This window comes from Triticum urartu, chromosome 4A (assembly GCF_056163025.1).
Source record: "Triticum urartu cultivar PI428250 chromosome 4A, HENAU_Tu73, whole genome shotgun sequence".
NCBI classification, from domain to species: domain Eukaryota; kingdom Viridiplantae; phylum Streptophyta; class Magnoliopsida; order Poales; family Poaceae; genus Triticum; species Triticum urartu.
This window is the reverse complement of record NC_141876.1, coordinates 592916389-592942149: the sequence shown is the minus strand read 5'-3', so window position 1 is coordinate 592942149 and position 25761 is coordinate 592916389. Positions and strand designations below refer to the sequence as shown.

The 25761-nt window shown below is 45.6% G+C and overlaps 1 protein-coding gene and 1 pseudogene across 1 annotated transcript; one reads left to right on the top strand and one right to left on the bottom strand.

Annotated features, from left to right (window-relative positions):
- Nucleotides 1–3208: 3208 nt before the first annotated feature.
- On the bottom strand, nucleotides 3209–4955 carry LOC147976962 (zinc finger protein STOP1 homolog). The gene has a single exon (XM_087519112.1). It carries the CDS (start codon nucleotides 4650–4652, stop codon nucleotides 3396–3398), a length of 1257 nt encoding a protein of 418 aa, XP_087375238.1. The 5' UTR covers nucleotides 4653–4955; the 3' UTR covers nucleotides 3209–3395.
- Nucleotides 4956–17522: 12567 nt separating this feature from the next.
- Nucleotides 17523–19809, top strand: LOC125535209 (uncharacterized; annotated as a pseudogene).
- Nucleotides 19810–25761: the final 5952 nt, after the last annotated feature.

The following is a 25761-nucleotide window of genomic DNA, read 5'->3' as shown; positions in this document are numbered from 1 at the left end:
TTTCAGCATTTCCGCATATATACACAACATTTCAGCATGTATACTTCAACATTTCAACATATGTTAACGATATTTTAGCATTTTAGCACATATATATACATATCAAAATTTGTTGTGCGGTGGAATAACAAAAATGGTATTAATTTTCAAAAGTGGTTAGCAATAAGTATAAACTAGATGGCACTAAACAATGTCGAATTACATTCATGGATGAGTAGCCTGTAAGTGAACTTTTTAGAAAAAGATTCTTCTTTTCTCCAATTACAAGACAAACAAGAGGGACATAATTTTCTCTAATTTTATTTTGTTGAAGTTACTTCTGCGGCCCCTACTTTGAATTCAAAATGATCAAATGAACAAGACTACATAATAAGATCAACAAAATCAAAGACTAAACCACAAGTTCACAAAACAAGATAAGGGAGGGGATTTTGGGTCAAGGCTAGCAGCTGCATTAGGCTAGGGTAAAGTGGCTAGGGTTGTTTTTCTTTAGTGAATGACACATCGGACCTACCTATTAGAAGGAATTAATATGCGGGTATGCGGATATGGGTATTGCCTTCCCGTACCCGTAATCGGCTTACCTGATGGGATTTTTTTCCCATTTTTAAATCTATGGGTATTTATTTTTCACACACCCTTACCCTAATAGGGTTTTTACCACTGGGTTCGCGGGTTGCGGGAACCATTGCCATGTTGAACGCTTGATGCCTTGCTCCTGGATATCGAAGAGCAACTAGTTGACGAGCGCTCTTCGGGAGCCTCCCAATGATCACTTGGGGTGGGCTACGAGTGCGCCACAGCCGTCGCCATGTGTCGCACTCTGGACGCTCGCTCTGGATTTGTTTTTTTTTCATGCATTTTTGGCTTTTTAAACGGATTTTTTTGTTTTTTTCAACTTTTTTGTTTTCCGTTGGTCTTCCTTAGCTTTTGGACCAATTTTTTCCTTTACGTGAAAAATGTGTTTTTATATTTTTTTTCTTCCGCGAGAGTCAGGATTTTGTTTTCGCGAGAGGCACGGTTTTGCTTCACGAGACGCAAGGCGGTGCCTCTTTTGGAAAGGAAAAAAAATGTTTTCTGTTTTTTTCTTCATGAGAAGCACGGGTTTGCTTCCACGAGAGGAACGGTTGTGCTTTCGCGAGAGGCACAGCCGTGCCTCTCGGAAATGTAAAATATGCATTCTTTGTTTTTTTTTCTTCGGCATGTGCTTTCGCGAGAGACACGGCTATACCTCTTTTGGAAAGGAAAAAAATATGCTCCCGATTTGGTTTTTCTATTCAGTTTTTTTTTCAAATACACGTTGAACATTTTTTAATAGGCGTGAATATTTTTATGAATACTCGTAATTTTTTTAATACACATTGATACAAGTTAAATATTTTTTTATTGCATGTTGAACATTTTCCTAATATATGTCTTATATTTAAAAAATAGACGAAACTATTATTTAATAGATGATGAACATGTTTTAATACATGTTCCTTGTGCATGAAAAGAATGTTTCTTGTGTATTAAAACTTGTTCATGCTGTATTTTCTTATCAATAAAAGGGTCATCGTGTACTAAAAAGAAAAGATGTTCATCACATATTTAGAAGCTATTCTTCACATGTTAAAAAATGTTATTTGTTGTATTTTTCGAAAAGCTTCATCATGTATTTCGAAAAGCTTCATCATGTATTAAGACATGTTTATAGTATTTTATAAAAAAAAACTTATTCCTGTATATTTAAAAACTGAAAGCATATTAAAAAAATGTATGCATTGTTTTTCAAAAGAAAGAAAAAATTAAGAGGGGAAAAGTAATGCTAAAATGAATAAGAAACAAGAAAAGCAGGAAAGCAACAAAAAGAATTAGAAAAGGGAAAAGGAAATGCCAGAGACGGTGAGAAAAAGGCGTACGGAAAACCAGACTGTAGGACTAAATAAGAAAACAGAAAAGCCGGTGAACCTTGCTCTGTATAGTAGTTTCGTTGCTGGGCTGGCTCGATATAGGTTCATAGTAAGCGACCCGAGCTTCTAGCTCGCCCTAAGCAAGGTATAGACTCTCCCTGTTTTGGATTGCTGCTACTTGAGTTCTCCTTCTCAGTGACTCTTCCACTGTACTTGATGTGTCTTCAGAATTCAGTGTCATGATAAACCAGAAAGTACCACTCAAAAAAAAAAACCCTGACAGTGCAGAATCTGGTCATTGTATTGCCGTATGCCTATTTGGTTCTAATCATCCGATAGCATATGATTCTCAGCTTCTGAATAACAAGGCGTGATTCACTGTTTTAATGCCTGCAATTTGAAGCAAGTCCCTAAGTTCTCCCTTGTACAGGTAGTAACTTGGCATGTGCTGGTGTATTGCAAACATTCCAGTTCCAGTCTAATGCTGTCCTTAAGTTCAGTTTGGATCATTATCTGTAACTCCAGCACCTCATTTCCCTTCAAAAAATCCATCAATACCATCACCATTACGGCTATTTTTTTTCGAAAAGAGGGGACATCCCTCGGCCTCTGCATCGAGTGATGCACACAGCCTTTTATTTATCATATCAAAGTTTATCATCCGACCATAACAAAGTTCAACTAAAAAAGTGTCGCACATGACTGTCCGAAGGGTAAATAAAATAGTAAACATATTTTGCTTTAATCAGTTCACCGTTCTGTTCATGCTAATGCCAAGTGCCAACCAATTTTGTTTAACACTAAAATTTTCTAGTTAATACTGTGCAGAACTTCAGAAGCTCAGATGATACATTACCAACTCTCTGTTTTAGCGACGGATGTGAAAACCCTGTCGCAATCTAAACCAAGCAGATTTGTATGGACGGATCTGACCTACTAATTTCTTTTATACATCTTCATGAACATCTAACCCATACACTGTATAAAGGGGTTTGCAATAAATATATCCAGTGCCTGTGAATGGCACGAAAGTTCTCCGGTTTTTGTTTCTTTTCTTGGTAGATGAGATCAATTCAGTTAGTTTACAGAGGAGGTTATATATCTACCTGCCAGGTAAACTTGAAATTGCACAACTCTAGTCACTGTACACGCTTATTGATGATTATGATTATCAGATATGATGAACATGGAAGTCTGACCTCTGAACTAGTACTGAATAATGCCTGCAACTGCAGCAAGTCCCAAAATCTCCTAATGCTTTCCTTAAGTTCAGTTGGATCATTATCTGTCACTTCAGCATCTCAATTCCCTTCAGATAAATATAAATAATCAATGTCATCGTCATGGTGGTTGCTGAATTGCAGGAGTAGAAATATTTGTCTTAATCCGTTCAACAGTTTCCTAATTGCTGTGCATGCTAATGCCAACCAATTTGGTTTAACATTAACCTCCTTATCCAAAGAAAAGAAAAAAGATCTAGTTTTTCATCAGGATGAGAGAGTATCAGAAATTGAAGTCCATTGCAACTGCTCCCAAGAGGTCGAAGCCATCGAAGTCACAGAAGTCAATGCCGACTGGGGAGGAGAGCTTTGCTCTGACGTCGTCAATGCCCACTTTGGCGCCGGAGCAGTTGAGACCGTCGAGCATTTGACCGGAGAAGCTCTGTTCCATCAGGTTCACTGCTTCCTCGCCACCGGTCGGGAGCAACCCACCGGAGCCGGGCACGAGGACACTGTTAATGGCAGTGGCAGTGGCAGTGGCGGCGGTGCAGTGGCCGGTGGCTTCGTCGTCGCTGGGCGGCAGAGCGGGCGTGTGGCCGCCGTCGAAGATGGCGACGTGGGCGAAGAGCTTGTCCTTCCTGGAGAAGGAGACGCCGCAGGAGCAGACCCAGCGGTCGCGGCCGCAGTGCTTCTCGTGGGTGCGGAGGTCGGCGAGCACGGAGAAGCGCTTGACGCCGCAGCGGCGGCAGACGTGGCTCTTGTCGCAGTGGCTCCGGCGGTAGTGGTTCTTGACGCAGACGGGGGTCTTGAGCGGCTGGAAGTCCCGGTGCTCCCTGTTGCGCTTGCACCCGGCGTAGGGGCACGAGTAGAAGAAGCGCCTCCCCGTCCCCGCCCCCGGCGCCGGCGAGCCGGGCCTGGCGAGCGCGCCGGGCGCCTTGTACTGGTCGCCGTGGCCTCGCATGTGCATGCGCAGGTTGGCGTCGCGCTTGAACCCCTTGCCGCACACCTTGCAGCAGTGCGCGTGCGGCGCCAGGATCGCCTCCTTCTCGATCTGCACCACCTCGTACGGCCCCTCCCCCTCCTCCTCCCCGCCGTCGTCAGCCCCGGCGTGGTCGTCGGAGTCGTCGTGCGTGGCGTCCGAGAGCGACGGCGACCTCTCCTCGCTGGGCTCGTACGGGGCCACGTCCGCCGCCCCGGCGCCGGAGTCGGATGCGAGGTCGTTGGCGATGGAGGAGAGCTGCACGATGATGCAGCGGAGCTCGGCGGAGACGATGGCGCGCTGCTGCTGCGGGTGGCGCGGCGCGGAGCAGAGGATCCCGCGGAGCTGCCCGACCTTGTGCTCCAGGAAGGTCAGGTACGTCGTCAGCGCCGCGCTCGGGTCCGACCGGTGCTCCTCCGCCTCCTGGCCATGCCGGCTCTGCTCGTGCCGGATCCTCTCGAGATCGCAGGCCTCCACGACCCCAGTCCCCGGTGACCTCTGGTGATTGTGCTGAAGGTACAAGTGATTATTACTGGCGAAATGATCGGAGCTGCACATCATGGGGACGTGGACTCTGTTTCGCTGCTTTTGCCGGCGGTGAACTGATGTGGAGTAGTAGTTCGTGTGTCTGGCCTGAGCTTAGCTAAGTGGAGCTGGTTATATATGTGCGTGGAGATGGATGGAGCTTGCGTGGGCTCGTGCGTGGGTGGGCTCCATGGCGGCGCCGCGGCGCAGGTGGAAGGAAGGCGGGAGGCGACAGCGAAGGGTGGGGAAGACGACGGAGCAGGGCCGGGCATATGCATGTGTGATGTGTCAATGCGCACGGGCTGACCGGCGCTCCTGGCCCTTGGGCCACTGCCTTGCGCCACGAAAGCGACGCCATCTTGCCCCTTTACAACCACAGAAAGTTCGGGAGCGCAAAGCGTCGAAGCTTGACTTGCGGAGTGATGGACTGCCCCGGGAGTCGGATGATCAGCTCGGTAGGTGTCCAGGATTTCTTCTTTTAGAAACAAAAGTGTCCATAATTGTCATAACATATGTGAACTAAACTCCGATGAATCTGGTAACTTTAGGAACAAAATTGGCCGGGAACTTTGCAACTTTCTACCATATATTATACTATCTTAAAGGATGTTTGTTTTCAGGGAATTATTGGTCTAGGGACTTAAATAAGTCCCTATAAGTCCCATCTAAACCAAACAGGAAGGACTTATAGGGACTTAAAGTGGACATTTGGGACTTATGGAATAAGACTCTTAAGGAGGGACTTATAGAGACTTATAGTTATAATATGGCCTTATAGAGACTTATAAGTCTCGGGAACCAAACATGTAGGGACTTTTTAGGGACTTGGGACTTATAAATTGGGGCTAAAAAAAGTCCTAGGACTTATGAACCAAACAAGACCTTAAAATATATTCACTCTGCCTCAAATGGAGCAGTTGCAAACGGTGAGTACATTTTGAGACAAAGAGAGTACATTGCTCTAAGAGCACTAAACAAATCCGCCATCCAACGTCCACGGTCACGTTTGGATGCATCGCGGTCCTTCATAAGTCCTCCCAGACAACCATATTCTTCGTATCAGGAACCCCATTTTCATGCAAAGTCATGCACGTCCATTATGTATCACTAATTCATCATAGAATCAACAGTTTGATAAAAGCAAAGTAAATCACAATTCAACACATGCTAAAAAAATATCAACAATGTATACGTCGATAGCCAATACACGAATGAATATATCGTGTGTTTTCTTGCGCTTGTTGATCTCCTTCCATTTCATCTCGAGTCACTTCTTGCCTTCATCATCCAAAAGGCTAGTGTCTTGCAACTTGATTCTAGAATTTTACGTGTCCCTTGCATGCCTCAACCCCTCTCCCCCCCCCCCTCTCTCTCTCTCTCTCTCTCTCGCTCAAGTCTTGTGCATTGCCATCCCCTTTTGAAGCTCCAATTTTGTTAAATTTTCTTGCTTCTCTATATCTATGTTCTCCCTCTCAATGCTCAACTTCTTTCACCCTCTCTTGGTCGAAACTCTATCTTCTCCCTTTGCACATTCGATAAGTGCTTGTACCTCTCCTCCTTGTTCACTTCATTGGTAGAAAAAATGTCCATCCATGTGGCTGACATTTTGCTTGTCGCGCCATCACGTGAGACACTCTTCTTCTCTCACTTGTTTTCCATCACTTAACGGTTCCTCTTTGGCAGGGTAGTATGTATGTTCGCCCCCTATAATTTTCTCCTCTTCGCCATCCAACCAATAAATTCTGGGGAGCTAGAGCCATCGTACTTCTTCATCTTCTTCGTACCACCTTTGCACTCTTCAATGATGGTTTCCACTTTGGCCTTCCATTCAATTTCATCCAACAATGACGTTGCGTCTTCTGTGAAGGCATCTGGGATGCCCGACCACTGGGATGCTGGAACGGACTCGGGGTCTACGGGCGGCTTCTTTCTTCTCGCTGCCATGGTGGACGGATTTGTGGCAGTCGCCATACTGGTTGCGCCTAAGTCCATGTCCTCACCGGGCATATCCGTAGCTTCCCTCTCCATAGCTGCCTTCCCGACACTTCCCAGAGCCACTACTTGGCGCAATGATTCCTTCGAGAGATGTTCTCCGCCTTGCAAGAGACGTTGGTCGGGAGCGACAAGGACTTCGCTGGGGCAACGTCAATGGCGGCGGGTTGGGATGGGGTCCTCGGCATCGACATCGGACGATGGACGACGACGACGGTGTGGACGGGAAGCAAGGGTGGAGGGGGCCGATAGCTTGGACGCGGGAGGAGAACGTCGATTTGGTGGACTTGGTCAATTTGAAGCAAATTTGGGATGGGTACGGCCTGTCGAGTCCGACATGGCGGATGCGTTCGGATATGGGCTGGGTTTGAGGATGGCGAACAGACCAGACGTTTGGTCTAGGTATAGGGTATCCGATTGGGTGGCAATTTCTTGACTGAGCAGTGAGTAGGACGTTTGTCTGGACGTATAAGGGGCATTGGAAGGGGTCCGGTAGTAGATGTTATAACACGACAAAAACTTCCTATTATTTCTATTGAGATTGTTCAGAATGCACTCAAATAACAGAACCTTATCGATATTGTTTTTGAAATATTCATATTTTTGGCGTGCCATACGATCGAAGAAGCATTGTTAGATGGCTAAAGAGTATCCGGACCGGACCATCGATTGGGTGATCCGCGTTGGAGTTGCATGCATGCTCAATTTTTGAAATTAAATAGAGAGAAAAGACAATACCCAAAAAATAAAAATAAAAGACAAAACAAAGTGGGCGTGTCTTTGTACAGGGTATACAGCTTGGCCGGAAAGGAATAATCAGGAAGTGATGGAAAACGAAATCGGACATGAGACAGTGTGTGCATGGCCCTCTCTTGTTTTTCTCTCTCAAGGCGAAACACAAGCGCGCTTTGTCCTTCCTGCCCCTGTTTCCTTCTGTTGGTGCGTGAACTACTCTCTGGCTCGGTTTGAAGGCCAACAAGGAAAAAGGCTCCCACCTGCCTATTTTGCCCTTTCGAGCCACGGAGCGCCATTATCCCAGTGATTAATTCATCACGTGACTGTTTAACCACCGGCTCGCTATATATGTAGCACGTGTGCGATTAATCACTAGTACTTTCTCCGTAAACTAATACTCCCTCCGCCTTCCGAAAAAGCTTGTCTCAAGCGAAGGAAGTATAAGAGCATACTAATATAAGAGCTTTTAAATCACTGCGATCTAAATGCTTTTATATTAGTTTACGAAGGGAAAGTACTACAGTACTATACTACTGCTATCCTGGTCCACCTGGTGCGTAATACTACCAAGTAATTACCACTTAGCTCAAGTCACATGATTAGTTACTATGTTGTTGCCTTATACATATACTGTAAAAAAGTGCATACGCAGTTCGGTGGATCACTTGCGCGTGAGCTTGATCGATCATGCTACGTGCATGATTCCGTCTACACCGGTAGACCGATTCAACCCACCTGACTCTATTTTTATATATGTCTATCTACACTTTGGGGAGTGCGGTGGACCTTTCTCTTTCAGGAATCTCCCAAACTTCACACCTCATCAGTGACGATTGCGCGTTGCTCTCAGCTTGGTCCAACTCATCATACTGATTCAGAAACATACCTGTCACGACGACAATTCCCAACAGGTTGTGTACAATCTAATACTCCCTCCGGTCAGAATCTCCCAACCCTCACACATCATGAATTCAAATTTCAACTAAAACCACGACACTTATCTTGGATTGGAGGAAGTAGTTGTTATACCAACGACTTGGTATGCTCATGAGGTGTTACTTAGTTCGTCGTTGTCACAAAGCAAACAGAAGTTGTTTTGGCTACATGATGAATAAATACTAGTAGTAATGTCCTCCCTCTGTAACAAAATATATCAAAAAAATGTCTTAAATTTTAAGATTTTTTTAGAGGTACATCTTATATTTTGATATGTTTTTTTAGGGTAGGTACAACCTACTCGAATCAAGGTGCATCATGGGCCCAAATATATTGGTCATAGGCTTTTCATGGCCCAACAAGGGAACTAGTGCTGAAAATAGAAATTCAGTACATTTTTTTATTTTTGTTGGATGCTAAATGAGCCAGACATTTCCAAAGGGCCCAATTTGCCTTTTGTGTAGTCCATCTTGCCATGCCAAATCATATTCGACACTCACTGCATCGAACGGTGGCCCTGACACACACATGGGCGTGCGTAGATGAGACAGCCCATTACCGGTTTTGCTTATTGTTTTGTTTCTTTCTTCACTTTTTTCGTTTAGGTTATGTTTAGCAATTTTTTCTCCTTTCAGTTTTCTCTATTTTTTCATATAAAAATCCATTTGCTTATGGAAAACGCTAAGGGCGCTGCTACGCGTTCGCCGACCGATGTTTACATATTATCCGCTGCCTCGATGGTCGGTGGATGTCCGGGCTAATAGCCGTATTACGTAGTGTCTGCGCCTGGCATGCCCATTCATTACTTCCCACAACAAGCGCTCTATTGCAGAAACAAGACTGTGCCCACTCATTATCATACTTCCCGCCACAAACGCTCTGTTGCGGAAACAAAACCACATGCCCACTTGTTACTTTCCGCAACAAACGCTTTGTTGCAGAAACAAGAACCGCATGCCCACTCATTACTTCCCGCAACAAACGCTCTGTTGCATAAATAAGACCGCATGCCCACTCGTTACTTCCCGCAACAGATGCTCTGTTGCAGAAACGCTCTGCTGTAGAAACAAGAGAAGTAGCAGGGGGCACCACCATCGCCACGTCGGCTAGAAAATGGGAGAAGGGATCTCCGAACCGTTCCTTCTTGAGTCATCGCGGCCACCGCCGATCCCGAGCCAATCGTCGACACCACCGCGTTGGATAAGCCCCGATCGCCCAACGCCTTGCGCCGCCGCCCTCCCAAATCTAGCCGCTCACACTCCCAGCCACACGAGCCCACGCTGCTGTGGGATGAAACCCCCCTTCTATTATCCAGTTGCAGGAATGGCTGTTCTGAAACAAGAGGTGAGTTGCAGGAAACAGACACGCCTCCCGCGGACACGAGAGTGCTCTCTACCATCTAATAAAACATAGATCGGACGGCTACGGAGCCAGCAGACAGGTGCGCGCAATCGGCCGATAGAAGGTAAGCTTTTCCCAAACGCTAATGCTCTGCCGGCTGATGCGCCGAGAGTTCCGCCACCCGCACAACCGTTGGATCGTCCTTGATCCACACTCCTTAAACACACTCACACACGTTTACCTTATCTTGCAACAACAACGGTGTTGCGAACCACGTCGGCGAACGGCGACGCCAACTTAGACAAGCTTTTGCAACATCAGCTCTGTTGCAAAAAAAAAAAATCCGCAACAAAACCTCTGTTGCAAGAAATATCTACGACAAGAATTTGTTGGGAAAAAAATCCGCAACACAACCTATGTTGCAGAAAAAGTCCCGCGACACAATTTTTGTTGAGAAAAAAAATACACAACACAATTTCAGTTGTAAATGTTTCTACAACAAGACATCTGTTGCGAAGTGGAGGAATACGTTCAACCGCTAGCACTACATCACAGTAGTCAATTGGAGGCGTTTTTGTAAGGGCATCCTATAAACGCCTCAAAATCGTGCTTTAAGATGGCATTTTAGGAAAACGCCTCTGGTGGCATTTTTGGAAAACGCCTCGGATTGACGCAGCTTTGGAGGCATTTTTGGGAAACGCCTCGGATTAGTGGAGCTTTGGAGGCATTTTTGGGAAACGCCTCGGATTAGTGCAGATTTGGAGGCGTATTCAGTTGCAGCTGGCCGGTATTGCAGCTTGGTGCGTTGGCGGCAGGTGACCGAGCTGCTGCTGCGCGCATACACAGAGACTCTATCTCCTGGGCGTCGTCGTTTAATCTCAGCGCCGGGGCAGCCGAACGCTGGCGTTGGAGAAGAGATCGGTTCGTTCACAAAAAAAAGGAGAATAGATCGGTTTTTCTTTTATCTCCGTGTAGTTAACTCTGTATGCTTTGTACCTAAGAAGAATAGCTTTCTTATTCTAGTGGTAACCAATGTCACCTTGGTCTCAAGCGGTGCTGTGTACGAATACTGGCTGCTTTTATTCATTGCTCGCGCGACATTTTAACTTAAATTTTTAGTCCCATACCGGATAGCGAATAACAGTTGAACGTACTTAAAAGGAGGAAAGATGGGTACTCCCTCCTTCCATCTATATAGGGCCTAATGAGTTTTTCGAGGCTAACTTTGACCAAATATTAAAGCAATAATATGACATGCAACTTACACAAAGCACATCGTTAAATTCGTGTGTGAAAGGAGTTTTCAATGATATAATTTTTACTTTGTGCATGTCATGTATTATTAATCTTGTCGATAGTCAAAGGCGGTCTTAAAAAACACATTAGGCCCTATATAGATGGAAGGAGGGCGTACCGTTTCAGAAAGCAGATTAACAGGTGAATGCTCTCTTGCTATTACATTGTATTCAAGGGTTAGGTAGGGTGCGTGTAGACGTGTACAGTTAATTATATACACGGATGGGGGGCAAGGGAAGGGGTTAAGTTACAGGTGCGCAGGACGGGGGGACCTGTATAGATGCACGGAGAAGTTTTAGTGGCAATTTAAGGAAATGCCAGATCTTGCAGGCGTTACCTCGATTGGCCTTTCCCTTCGCGACCAATTCTAGCATTTTTGGGAAACGCTAATAAAAACATCCAGAGGCATTTTTGCGTCCTACAGAGGCGTTTTAGAATGCTTCGTAATGTCGTCCGTGCTGTAGTGTAGATTGTGACGCATCTAACGACCTGCGAGGCGGCGGATCTTTTAAAATGATCCGCCGGCCGACGCGTAGCAGTCCCCTTTGCTTATACATATCATTTTTGAAAAATACACAATCAATATTTAATATATATTTTAAAATTATATTATTTCATTAATATTTAAACTTTTTAACAATATATTTAGCCGCGGGTACGGCGAACCGCGCACGACAATTACTTTAGCCGCGTCAGATGCTTCCACGATCACCTTGCATGCTTCCTTCGACATGATCCTTTATGTTCCTTTCAAAAAACACATCATAGCTCCAAAGCTTACCAATTGCTGGCCCCGACCTCGTAGACTACTTTCCGACAAGGTCAATGATAACTTACGCGACACTCCAATCGATTGCTTTCCGAAGGAACACGCCTAGTATACACCCGAGGCTGGAGACACGCATGTAACGAACTAGCTATAGCTACCTCCGACGGGTTGCAAGCAGGTACCGAAGAAGCAGCCAGACAAGTAGGTGGATTGTTTCCTCCTAATGCTTGTTCTCGTACGTAGCTAACAGAGGCATGGGACATGATCGCATAATTTAAGCCATGGTAAGTGTAGCTCACGTTACCTATGGATGTACTAGCAAGTTCACTGGTCTCAGAGGTCAGCTGCATCCTGCATGTGGGATGATCGTCCAGGGACTTATCTGATGCTGATATGCATCAAAATTGGAGCGGACGGTTACTCGGCCTACTTTAGCATTGCAACGGTGAACCCATATACGAGCTTGACCATGTGTGATCTTCGGGTTTCTGATGTCTCTCAAGCCTACTCGTGTTGAGGTGCTAATTTTTTTCTGCCTTTCACTCAACCTCTTTGTTTTTTCTTCCATTCATTCCTCTATTCAGACTATTAGGTGGTAGCTGGTATCAACCGCCATCTTTGCGCTATGCCGCCTTTTATAGCTTGGTTTGGGTAACATGCCGCGTGTACAACGAAGCGTATTAATTCTCTGTCGTGGCCATGGATGAGGAGCCAGGGAGCATGTGGCCTGTATGAGAAAACATAAATACACACGGCATCGTTTAAGAGTAGTTGGTAGTAATACTTACTTTGAAATGTGACATGCTCCCATTCGCCCAGATCGATTTGGGCGTAATATGCTCCATACCGTTTGATTGTCGGTGGCGCCCATAATAATTTATAGCCATAGTATTTACATAGAAAATTTCATTGTCAATTTAATTCTCTATATAAATGTGCTTTCATGGGAAATATTTAAAAAAAAATTGAACTAGCATAGTGGCCCTCATACCCTTCATCATCCTTGATGTGCTGAAATGTCTGAGAAATAAATTTATGATTTCATATATATTCATCTTATGCCACAGAGAATGTATAATATGGTAATCTCTTTTTTTTGGCAAAAAAATATAATATGGTTCTCTAGCTGCGACAAATTTTATACCAAGTAAAATATGATGGCTGAAGAGCATTCAATCATCTTTAATTTGTGGGTGATATATTGTTACGTCATTCACTGCAGGAACCACTCATTTTCCACGGTTTCTAGGCTCGTCGCGGAGGAGGAGTTCATGGGCGCAACCACTACTGTTGAATAATAATGATCATGTCTATCGGTTGTGGAATAAATTTGTATTGTCAACCACTCATTTCCCGCGGTTGCTATCAACGAGGATCAACCCCTTGATCGGTACCACTTGCTCGTACCGAAGCAAATTAATGCACAAAATTGGTGAACAACCATGCTCTTTTTATTTCTTGAAAAGGATGATAGCACCGCCGACAAACCAAACGGTGTGGACACACATTACACCCTAGCTAAGCGATATGTTACATTTCTAGAATAACTATTACTACTACCATCTACTCTTGCCTCCTTTAATTCAAGGGATAGGAAAATGGAGGATTGCCCGTATTATGAGAAGCATGGCATGCTCACTTGTAACCACAAGTATGTCACTGTTGTGGCCGCGTATGCAAGTCTGACAAGGATTGGTAATATCACATTGTCTGTGATGCTTTATCTTGGTGATCATCGTGGAGATTGTTTACAGGGCCGGTCCTGAGGTTTTGGGGGCCCGGGGCCAAATAAGAGTGTGGGGCCCTTTAGTATAAATATGAAAATACAATTCAATGCACGTGTTATATAGGTTTTATCAAGATTACCCTATTTCTTGATTTGTAAATATCAATATCCATAGTAAAAAGAAGTTCCTTCTCTAAATATACATTGTATCGTGCAGCAGGTGAATTAAATATGAGATCATGGTCACTCACATTGTTATCATCCCGTGTTGTTGTTCACATTGTCTTCTTTAGGATTATTTTCTTCTAGATTGCTTAGTTTGTTCCTCTGCAGTGAATACAACCGACTTGTCGTGGATTAATGCATGTTCTCTTATAAAATATCAATGGATCCTTTAGTTGATTCTACCAACGGATGCATAGGTGCTCTCTTATCGAGTAAATAGAATAAAACTACTACTTTACAGGCTAAGGTTCCAAAAAACTACCGATTTTTTATTTTTCTCAGATAACTACCAAATGGGTGGTCGGCTGTTTCAAAAAACCCAAATCGCCGAGTGCTTATCAATTGATCACGATTATGACAGGTCAGGCCCACACCTAAACGAAGCGTTAGTTTGACCGTTAACTGACATGTGAGGCCCACATGTCAGTGTCTCTTCTTATCTTCCTCTTCTCCTCTCCGCCTCCCTTCTCCTCCACTCTCCCTGCTCGTCAGGAATAGCATAGAACCGCCATGGCCGCCGACCACACTCCATGCCGCCGTTCTGTGCCACGTCCGGCCACCGCCCTATGCCACTCCGAGCCCCCCTACGCTGCTGTTGATGGTAGGAGCTCGCCGGAGCTCCTGGTGGCAAGGTGGAGACGAGGAGGCATACCAGAGGCCGGCGACCCTGCCGCGCGCGCCATGGGGCTCCGGCACGGTCGCCGCGCTGACGCGCGCCATCGGGAGGTGCTGAGGGGCCGCCACGAGCCGCGCCGGGGCAAGGCGGGCACGGGACGCCGCGAGCCGCACCGGGGCAAGGCGGGCACGGGCCGCCGCGAGCCGCGCCCAGGAGCGCCGGGAGCCGCGCGCCATGGCTGGGAGGGCGAGCTTGAGCACGGGAGGACTCGATTGCTTTTTTTAAGTCTGCAGGACCCGATTGCTTTTTTTCAATTTTTACAGGGACCTGATTGCTTTATTGAATTTTTTATTAAATTATGACAAAGAGACACTGACATATAGGCCCCACATGTCAGTATGTCAGTCAATGGTCAAACTAACGGTCAAAATAACGCTTCGTTTAGGCGTGGGCCTGACCTGTCATAATCGTGATCAATTGATAAGCAATCAGCGATTTTGGTTTTTTGAAATAGCCGACATCCCATTTGGTAGTTATGTGAGAAAATTTAAAAATCGGTAGTTTTTTGGAACCCTAACCTGTAAAGTAGTAGTTTTATGCTATTTACTCTCTTATCACCGTCAACCGCATGATAGTGCTGAAGTAAAAAATAAGCAATTTAAAATTACCAAAAGATATAGATCAATCCAATAAAATCTCTATTAATTTATCCCCCAAAAATATCAATTACCATGGCAAACTCACTATACCTTCTCTCAAATCGGCATCTGGCTTCTCAACATTGTCACATGGAAACCAACGGTTGCGCAAGTCCACCTCTCAGGCCGGCAGGCTGTAGCGCTACTCTTCCTGGCAGTAACTAGGCGGCGGCCGTGATCAGGCGGTACGCGAATCAATCAGCAGCTTGGGCGATGCAACCACGACAGATCCAATCGCCAAAAGACAAAAAGGCAACTCTTGCTGCTTCGTGCAATCGTGCTGTTGTGCCTAGAGTCCGGTCAATCCGTCAAAGTAATAATCGTGTGCAGCGATGTCTCCGTTAAGTTTTTCCTTTTTTTTAGGATCGATTCCTCCGCTAATTACGTACGGAAACTCCATCCATCCAACCGAGGCCCAGCAGGCCTATCTTTACCGCAGCACGTACCTCGGTGGGGGCCCCTCGTCTCGGGGGCCCGGGGCGGCCGCACCCCCTGCCCCCCCCCTCAGGGCCGGCCCTGGGGCCAGGGCGTCCTACGACGGTAGAGAGCCAGACTGAATGGTTCGAGAGGCCAACTACACGTGGGGAGACCGTCCAGACGCTTATGTGTATGAATACCGGAGTGGGTGGTCACTCAGCCTAGTTCAGCATTGTTACTGTGAACCATCAACCTGATGGGCTAGTGATCCCCGTGTTCTTGATGTCTCTCAAGCGTACCAGTGTTGAGCTACTAAAAGTTTCCGCCTTCACTCGACTTACTTGCCTCTCCTCTTCCATTCCTTACCCTGTTTTATGTGATACCCAACACCATGTTTGCTTTACGCTACCTTTTATAACATGGTTTCAGACGTTCAGTACCATATCGTGCGTACAACAACGTTCATTATTTCTCTACCCCTCAAAAAAAAAGAGACACGTTCATTATTTCTCTCACGTGGCCATGGACGGGGCAACCAGAACCAGGGTGCATGTGGGACGTCTGAGAAAGGATAAAGAGAATGCAAATGACGTCGTTTAACATGACTTGTTACTTGTTAGTAACAGTTACTCTATAAATGTAACATGTCCATGTTTTCGACACCGTTTGATTTGTCGGTGGTGCCCATAATTGTTAAGCCACATTATTTGCATAGAAAATTTCCAATGTCAATTTAATTCTCTATATAAATGCGCTTCCAGGAGAAAAATAATTTTGAAATTTGTGTTACACTGTTACCTCACGCAGCCCCCGTCGCCTCCTCTCCCCAAAAAAGTTTAGGGTTCCTCCACCTCACGCCAGCAGAGAAAAATGATCTGAATGTAAATTTTATTATATTTTATGTTTTTTTTACTGCCATGATTGAAGATGAATAGATCAGGAATTTCTTGCAAAAAAGGAGAAGTACATTTTAAATAAATGAGCTAGCACAGTGGCCCTGGGAAATACGAGGGCATCATCCTTAATGTGTTGAAACCATCTGAGAAATAAATTTATGATTCCACAAATAGTCATCCTATGCCACTGAGAATATATAACATGTATCGCGGACCAGTTTCAGGAGCCGATTCTTCTTCAGTTGTTCCTCACCGCCAGCTTCATCACAAACCAACCCGTAGGCACCATCGACCTCACGGCCATCGATTACTCCACATGGGAACGTATCTGGTGCACCAAGGCAATTGGTTCTACCGGACCCCGTTGCATATTCAAAAATATTAAAAACAATTCAAAAAAATAGTGTACCGACACAACATCAATGTATCAATGTCACAAAAATTTAAATCAAAATACAAAAGATTGCTCAAGATACAAAAATGATAAATTTGACCTCAATGTGCTAATGGGCCAAACCTGAAGCCCAACTTGTGTTATGTATTATTCAGTGTCAAATCTGCTATTTTTGTATCTCGAGCAATGTTTCAAATATTAATTTAAATTTTTGTGACAACGTACATTAATGTTGTGTCAATGCACTAGATTTTTTTCCAGATTTTTTGAATATTTTTAAATGTGTAACGGGCGACCGGTGCACCGGTAGCACAAATTGCCCCGGTGCACCAGATACATCCCTACTCCACATGAGCCATCCCCGATCCTCCCTTTCTTGCTTGCACGGATCTTCAGCGACATCAGGCGTCTGATGCCTTCAAAGCAGAGTAGGAAAATGACGTGCACAGGAGAGCTGGGTAGCGAAGGCGAGGCGAAGGCATAGGAGAGCAGAATGGAAAAACATAAAAGAATACTAGTCGGGCAGCACAGTAAGTTATTCGTATATGCCCCATGCGAGAGCAGTAGAAGCAAATGGACGCAATCCTGCACGAAGCTATCATAGACTATCGAAAATGACATTACGCCGACTCGGCACCCAAAATGGCAGGCAGGCATCCCCCAAAATCTAAGAGGACACACACACAAACGAAAAAGGCTGGTCGAGTCTCCATGGCTCCTGCGACCCCGCGCCCGCCGGCCGCGGCGCCCCATCGATCTCCTTCCATCGGCTACCATTCCAGCCGGCGTGACCAGATCCGGAATGCTCTTCGCCTCCTCTCTCAGATGCACTCCTTCACCCCTTCAGGCTCTCGCTGAGCTGCCCATGGCCCTCGCGTCCGCGTCGTCGTCTCCGGCTCCGTCGGCCGCCTCGGCTGCTGCTGCCGCGCTGGCCGCGGCTGCACTTGCCGCCCGCAGGGCCGCCCCGGCAGCTGGTGGCCGTCTGTCCCGCGCCGGACTCCCGCCGAGGCCGGATGTGGCAGCATCTCCGACGGCGCCTTCCAGCTTGCGCTCCCTGCTGAGCCCCCGTCCGGCCGGCGTCGCCGCGTTGTCCGCCCTAGACGTCGCGCATACTGCTCCAGATCGTGCCCCTGGCCTGCTGGATGGAGGGCTTGTGTGTCTTCCGTCCCCGGCCTGTGCTGACGCTGCTCCTGCCAGCGCCGCGCCGTCAACCCCGACTGCTGCTGTGGCACCGACGGCGACCACTCCGGCACCACCGGCCGCCGCCCTTGCTGCCCTGGCCGCGGTTCCCTCTGCGGGCGCCTCCGCCGGCTTGCTGCTGCCGCCCTCATCGTCAGCCCCTGTTCAGACGGACCTGAAAACAGAAGCTCTGCTGCGCCCCTCCTACGGGCAGCTGCGTGCCCCTGCCCAGGTGGATGGGGGGCTGGCTCCTCAAACGCTGTTGCTGCCTTCGATGCCGGTCGTGTCGGCGCTTGTGACAGATGTGGCAATAGGAGTGCAGGGAGCTCCCAATGCTCTGGCAGAGGCTCCAGAGAAGTTGGGCTCTCCTCTGCTTGGTCCATCTTTAGTGTCGGCATGCAACGGCCTCTCTACTGCCACCGCCGCTATTGTAGCCGGGGCGGGCTGGGTGCATGTGGGTCGGGGGTGACATTCCGGCCAACGAGCTCCCCCCGAGCCGTCGAGGGAAGGTCTCGAGCGTAGCCTCGCCTTCAAGCGTTGGGCTTGAGGAAGGTGCTTTCGTTGCTTCGAGCGTGGCCACCAAGTCAGTGCATGTCGTGATCCATTCAGATGCATTCGCTGTCGTCGCCCTGGTCATCGGGAGAGGTTCTGTCGTGCTCGCTCTCCGGTTGCTCGCGACCGCTCTCCGGTCGCTCGCGGTGGCTCTCCGGTCACATGTGCTCCTCGTCAGCGGAGCCGCTCCCCGCCCGTCCAGCCTTGTCCTTCGCTGGCCAGGAGTTGGGTTGAGGTTGTGGGCCACTCGTCGTTGTGTGTGTCGGTGCCGCCAAGGTCTCAATCTGGGTGTTGCAAGGATTCCAATGTCTGCACCTCTTTGGTGTCTGCTTTGGAGTCGCAGCTTGCCCTGCTGCGCACGGAGCTCCTTCAGGAGGTTGAGCTGCTCCGCATTGAGCTTCGCGACGCTCTAGCCAAGTTTGAGGTTGCATCGGTTGTGCCTTTGCTGCCTGAGCTTCAGGTTGGTTTCATTGATGAGGATGCTGAATGTTGCTTTGGAGATTTTTCTCCTCGTGCTCTGCATGTGACGCCGCTTGTTCGTGGGAATGCGGTTATCACGGAGGTCGTAACTCCAGTTCTGCAGATTATGCCTGAGTTGCAGGAGCTTTGTGGGGAATTATCTATGGTGTTACCGATGGAGTTGAGCGCATTGGAGTCCTTGGTGGTGGCCATGCCACCTTCACTACCACCGTCAGAGTCCTATCAGTCGCCTGCCATTCCGGGTTGTGGAGACTTGGTTGGTTCTGTCAATGCCTCATCTATGGCCATTGTGCATGTGGCGTCTTTGAGTGGCGAGGTTGATGAGATAGGTGTGTTGGCACCTAACTCTGAGGCTCTTTCATGTGACCAACTGGAGACGCCTGAGTCCATCGTGCCAGTGGTATCCGTGACTAATGATGTTGAGGCGGTTGGTGTGTTGGCGCCTGATCCTTCGGAGCCCAACCAGTCGCTCGCCTCTGTTGAGCGTGGAGGTTCCGATGTTGCAATCACCCACTCGCATGTGACCATTGGGCAGGTTTCTGTGCGTGACAAGTTCAATGAGATTCTCTTCGAAATAGAGCTTCACAGCTTGCTCAAACGTTTGGAGAGGGTGAGCCCTGGATCTGGCAAGGCGATTGTGGAGGAGGCTCTCAGGAGCAAAGGAAAGAAGAGTGACGCCACAAGAAAGGCTTCCGCAGCTGCTTGATGGATGATTACCAGTCTCCTGGGTTGTCCTTATGGTCTGGCTTGTCTTCATGGATTTGGTGGTGCCCGTGGTTTTCGGCAGAGTTACTCTCGTTGGGGTGTCTTCATGTTGTAACAGTGTGCGGGTTGGTGGACGTTAGGTGTTGGATATGGTGGTCACTCTGTGAGTAGTCCACCTATAGTTGGTCTGTATCGGTTTTCGCCTGGTTTTCCGTTAATTAACTGGGCAATTCTCTTCTGCTTAATTAATTGATGAGGCAAATCTTTTGCCTCCGTTTCGAAAAAAATGGCAGGCATCATTGGTGGGAGTTCCATTTGTACAATTACCTTCCCAATTGGTGCAGAATTCAACTGCAACCTACAAGTTAAGTAAACTATATAAAATATAAAATGGACGTCGAGTGAACTATTTGAAGAGACCAACTATCCAGATACAACTCGAAGTTAAATGAACTGTTTGAAACATAAAATCAGAGCTAAGTGAACTACTACCTCCATCCTGGTTATTGGTCCTCAATGTATTTTATGTTAAATTTTGACAAAAAATTTAACTAACAAAATATTAATGCATGTCATCAAAAATAATATCATCAAAAACTATTTCAAATACGAATCCAATGATATATTTTTTGGTCACATACATTAACATTTTATTAGCTAAATCTTTAGTCAAAATTTGTAACAAAATATAATGGGGACCAATAAACCAGGACGAAGATAGTAACCAACTACAGGCCGGACTTTAAATGAACTACTTGAAAGATTCTTTTCTCAACCGTTTGCAAATCATTATGGCCATATTTTCCTTGATGAAAATCACTACCCATAGCTATATCTTGACGACTTTCTTTCGATGAGATGAGACTGTTCATGATGGTCAACTACAACCAGAAGTTAAGCAAGCGACCCATTGCGCCATTGGTGTAGAGACAAACTGCAACCGTGAATTAAGTAGACTAGTACTTGAAACATAAAATGGAAGTTACATAAAAATCTGAAATGGCCAACTGCATCCATAGGCTCAAAGAACAAACAATCAAAAAATTGATTTATTCAAAGAAGGTCTCTAGTGAATAATCTGAAAGTCGTTTTGTTCGCATTCTTTTGTATCTGACATGTATGTTTATATTTAACAACGACAAACAACAATGATTATTGCTCATACCCTCCTCTGGCCGACCAGGTCATCCCAACGGATGAATCAATCGAATGGTCGCACCGTCTACGATCCACGCCTTGAACTATCAGAACAGAGTACTCCTACTCGGAACAACTGAGGCGACCTGTGAATTAGCACATGGTAATTAGTAAATTAACATGTGATCTAATCCTATTCCTAACACCCGTGTCACCGTCCAGCTCTTCTTCCTTTTCGCGCACCCTCGGTCGACCATGCTGCTCCACACGTCTCCCCCGGCCACGATGCCTTTCCCCAGCACGCTCGCTCCTTACCCCTCGTCCTCTACAGCTCAAGCTATCTGATGTCCCGCCGCTAGCACACGCTACGTCGAGCGTGTGCATGCTAGAATTCCCTTTTTAGAGGACTTGGATAATATTGTAGCAAGCAGGCACAATACAAAGCCATGTTTAATGATCTTGTAGCTTAGCTTCGCGTGGGGGCAAAATTCAGGCATTGATTTTAATGTCATGTGTATGAGTACCGAAGTGGGTGGTTACTCAACCTAGTCCAAAATTGTCACCATCAATAATCAAACAATCAAACAAGCGATCCGCGAGAATCTGATGTCTCTCAAGCCTACCAGGGTTGAGCTGCTAAAATTTTCGGCCTGCAAACAATGTTTTTGTCTCTCCTCTTCCATTCATTCATCTCTTTAAGTAGTACTCCCTCCCTAAAGAAATATAAAAGTGTTTAGATCACTATTGTAGTGATCTAAAGGATCTTATATTTCTTTACAAAGGGAGTATACGGTAGCCAACATCATATTTGCTCTATACCACCTTTTATAACATCGTTTTGGTACCATCTCGCTTGTACAAGATAATTTTATTTCTCTCTATCGTGGCCATGGATAGGGCATCCAGAGAGCATGTGGCACATCTGAGAAAATATAAAGAGAGTACAAATGCCATCATTTAACTGTAGTTGGTAGAAATTACTACTCTACAAATGTAACATGTGCATGTTCAACTATATCTCTTAGGGCCTAACCTGCCTCCACACCATTTGATTTGTCAGAGGCCCCCATAATTATTATAGCCACAATATTTACATCAAAATTTCTCAATGTCAATTTAGCTCTCTGTATAAATGTTCTTTCGGGAGAAATGACATTTGAAAAAACCAAACTAGTACCGTGTCCCTTGTAAATGTGAGGTCATCATTCTTGATGTGTTAAAAATGTCCGAGAAACAAATTTATGATTTCACAAATATTCATATTATGCCACCACCCATTGCAACCACAACGGTGACCTCTATTGACTTTGACATTGACGTTCGATGTCAACATGGATGACACACACAATGTGTTTGATGAAATGCCCTCAAGGTTTGTAATTTTTATTTTTGCCTCTTTTATTGGTAATTTACAGAATGCACAGTGATTGTGATTATAGTTTTATGCATTTGAGCAATTGTAGGCATAAATTATTGTAGTTTTCTTTAGCAGCACATTTGTGTACATGCAATCCATGAACATAGATGTTATCTCTTTGTCCAATCCATTCAGGTGCTGACAAAGATGCTGTTGAGGTTAAACCTAATCCTTGTACAAAGACAAAATGGTTTATGGTTGGCCAATAATTTGGTAAAGGAAAATGAAGCCTCTTGGTTACAACATGATCACAACATAATGAGTTACTCAATGATCATTGTGGAGCACTTTTACCAAAATGTGAAAAGGAGCTCGCACCGATCATTTAATTCACTTTGTCAATGATAGACTTCAGCTCAAGAGTGTTGCAACCGGCGGGTGGGTGGGTGGGTGGGTGGGGTTAGTTCATCGCGTTGATCATTCCCCATGAAATTGGAGTGACGGCTAATGATCTAATTAGTCAAATATGGTCAGATAATGGATTTATATTTTCATATGAAATATTTCAACCTTATTTGCCATGAATTGTTCAAAATGACATAGTAACTACAACCATGAGTTCTGCAAGCAAAGAGAACAGAAGAACAAGGTGTTTCCTATGTCACATTTTTGTTAATGGTCCACAATGAGAAGTGGGAAAGGAGAAGCAATGATCATCATCCACTAAAGAAGAGGTCAAGCGAGGCGTTATCGCTAGTTTAACACCGAGTAAGTCAATGAGCAAGATGAGGAGGAGGATGGTCGAAGTACCACTACAAACTCAATAACACCACCAAAAAAGCCTTTGGGAAGGAAGAAATAAAAAATTGAAAAAAGGATATGGTGTTGCGCTCCAGTTTAATGCATGATCACAACAAAGAGGGAGATGTGCTCAGAGGAATCAAGACAAGGAATTAAAGTGGTTGGAGGTCAAGGGCATGGTGGAGCACAAGGTGGCGTATGAGGAGCGTAAGATGACAATTGAAGAGAAGTTGAGGATCTCGGGAAATAAACTCTTTGCGAAGATATGGAGCAAGCAGAATAGAAATTCATGTTCATGGACAACATTGGGCCGGATGAAACACATTGAGTATATGTGGAATCAATGCATGTGCAAGCATCAAGGGTGTGAGGGAGTCGGATTAGAGATGGGACTACAAATGCTCTATGCTTGAGCCCTATGTTACATGTTTGAATTTACATTTGGAAATTGCAGATTTGAAATGATGTTGAATTATTTGCGGTAGAGACATAATGTTTTGACTTGGCGATGTGAAACTGAAGATTTTATAGTGTTTATATGCACATGCATAGAGAGCAGCATAAGAGAATGGATTATTATGGACAAGTTACTCGAACTGCAAAAGCACATCCCCCGATAATCTGAAAAGGATATTGGGATAACTCAGTATACCACCTTATTAGGATCAGATATCGGGGGCGGTGTCCTAATATTTTCTATAGACATTTAAATCGTTTGAGAGAAGTGACCATTTCAATCCTCAACTTTTGCCCTAGTCTAATTTACAACCCCAAACTTTCATACCGTCTACATTACAACTCCGAACTGGCAAAACTAGTCAGAATCAACCCTCCCCTCCCTGTTGACGGTTTTGACCCGTTGACCATCCAGTCAACATGTCCAGTCAGCAAGCCATGTGAACAATTTTTTTTCAAAATTTCCAGAAAAAAATCCGTAAAATATATTTACAAAAAACTCTGAAATAAAAAATATTTGTGTAAAATTTCAAAAATAAAAATATAAAAATATAAAAAGGAAAAAATATGTCAAATAAAAAATGAAGATGTTAAAAAATCATTTTAATCAAAATTTTCAACCCAATTTGTTCTTCAAATTTGGTCAAAAAATAAACCCAAACAATCAAGAAAACAATACTAAGCATCTGGAAAAGTTTTTGAACTTTTTTAATTTTACATATTTTTCAGAATTATGATATTTTTTTCTCCAGAAAACGACCCCAAACTTTATTTTTGAATGTAATTGTTTTATTTTATAGAAATTTTATATTTTCAGGATTCTTTCTATTTTACAGATTATTTTGAATATTTTCTAGAATTTTTTGCTGACGTGGCTTGCTGACGGGATGGTCCATGGGTCTAACCCGGTCATCAGGGAGGTTAGGGTTGAATCCTGGCTGGTTTGAAGAGTTCAAGTTTGTAATGTAGATGTCATTGGAGTTTGGGGTTCTAAATTAGACTAGGGCAAAAGTTGAGGTAGCGGCTCAGAGCCAGAGCCTCGCCATTTCCCTCCGCTGCAACGGTGAGGGCGTCGAGTTCGTCCACGCCGTGGCACCGGGCATCACCGTCGCGGACGTCACAGCCTCGCTAGTCGTTCCGCGAGTGGTCTGGTCCATCCTCCCCCTCTACAGCAGGGTTAAAAATTTCAACGAAATTTCGCATATTTCAGTGGGGTTCGAAATATTATCAACACCAAAATTTTGATGAAGATTCAAACAGATTTTCAAATGAATTTAAATTATTTTAGAATTCACTAAAATTAAGCTAGATTTGAAATCATAAAATCCGAAATAATTTCCGAAATATGCGAAATTTCTGAAAATTCGCATATTTCAATTGGCTCCGAAATTATTTTGTTTTTAAAATTAAAAACCTTGCTCTATAGGCTGCTCGGTGCAGACGCCGCTGTGGGCTCGCGGCCGGTCGTGGCAGCGCAGGTCACCGAGCTCGCTGACGGCATCTTGATCGCCGTGTCGATGGACCACGTCTTAGCCGACGGGACGGCATTCTGGCAGTTCTTCAACACCTGGTCCGAGCTAAGCCATGCCAACAACGCCGGCGCTGGCTACGATGTAATGATCTCCACGTCGTTGCCCGTGTTCGACAGGAGTTTTCTCGGCAGCTGTTGGGCCGTCCCCATCGCTCTTCCCTTCTGCATCTGGAGGATGTCACCGCCGGGCAATGCTGTGGGGGAAAGTCACCGCCAAGTCCACCGCCCACGATATCGTCGACAAGGGCCTGGGCAGGGCGGCATGGCTCCTGAACAGGACCGTTGCGTTGTTTGACGAAGCCAGCGCTAGGGACAAGCTAGCGTCCTGGTCCCAGGAGCCTAGCTTCAATTGCCTGCCCGCGCTATTGGTGGCCGCTGCCATGGGCATGATCACAGGACAAGCAAGCATTGTAGAACCTAGAGCGGGCATGATCACGGGGATGAACATTGTAGAACCTAGAGCGCGGCCACAAAGTTCACTGGGGCAAGAAAGCAACCTTAGTACAAAGCCAAGTTCACTGATCTCGCAGGTCAGCTGCATGTGGGAAGATCGTCAAGGCGCGAATCTGACGCTGATATGCACTAAAATCGGCCGGAGCGGGTGGTTACTCAGCATATTTAATCATTGCCACTGTCAACCCATATGGGGATAGCAAGTGATCCTCGGATTTCTGATGCCTCTCAAGCCTACCAGAGTTTAGCGGCGAAAAAATTTCCTTCACTCAACCTGTTTATTTTCTCTTTCATTGCCTCCTCTATTTCGAATATTCATAAAACTAGTAGCCAACGCCATGTTTGATCTATGCTAGCTTTTATAGCTTGGTTTGGGTAACATGTCGTGTGTACAATGATGTGTATTATTTCTCTGCCGTGGCCATGGACAGGGAGCCAAGGACCATGTTTAAT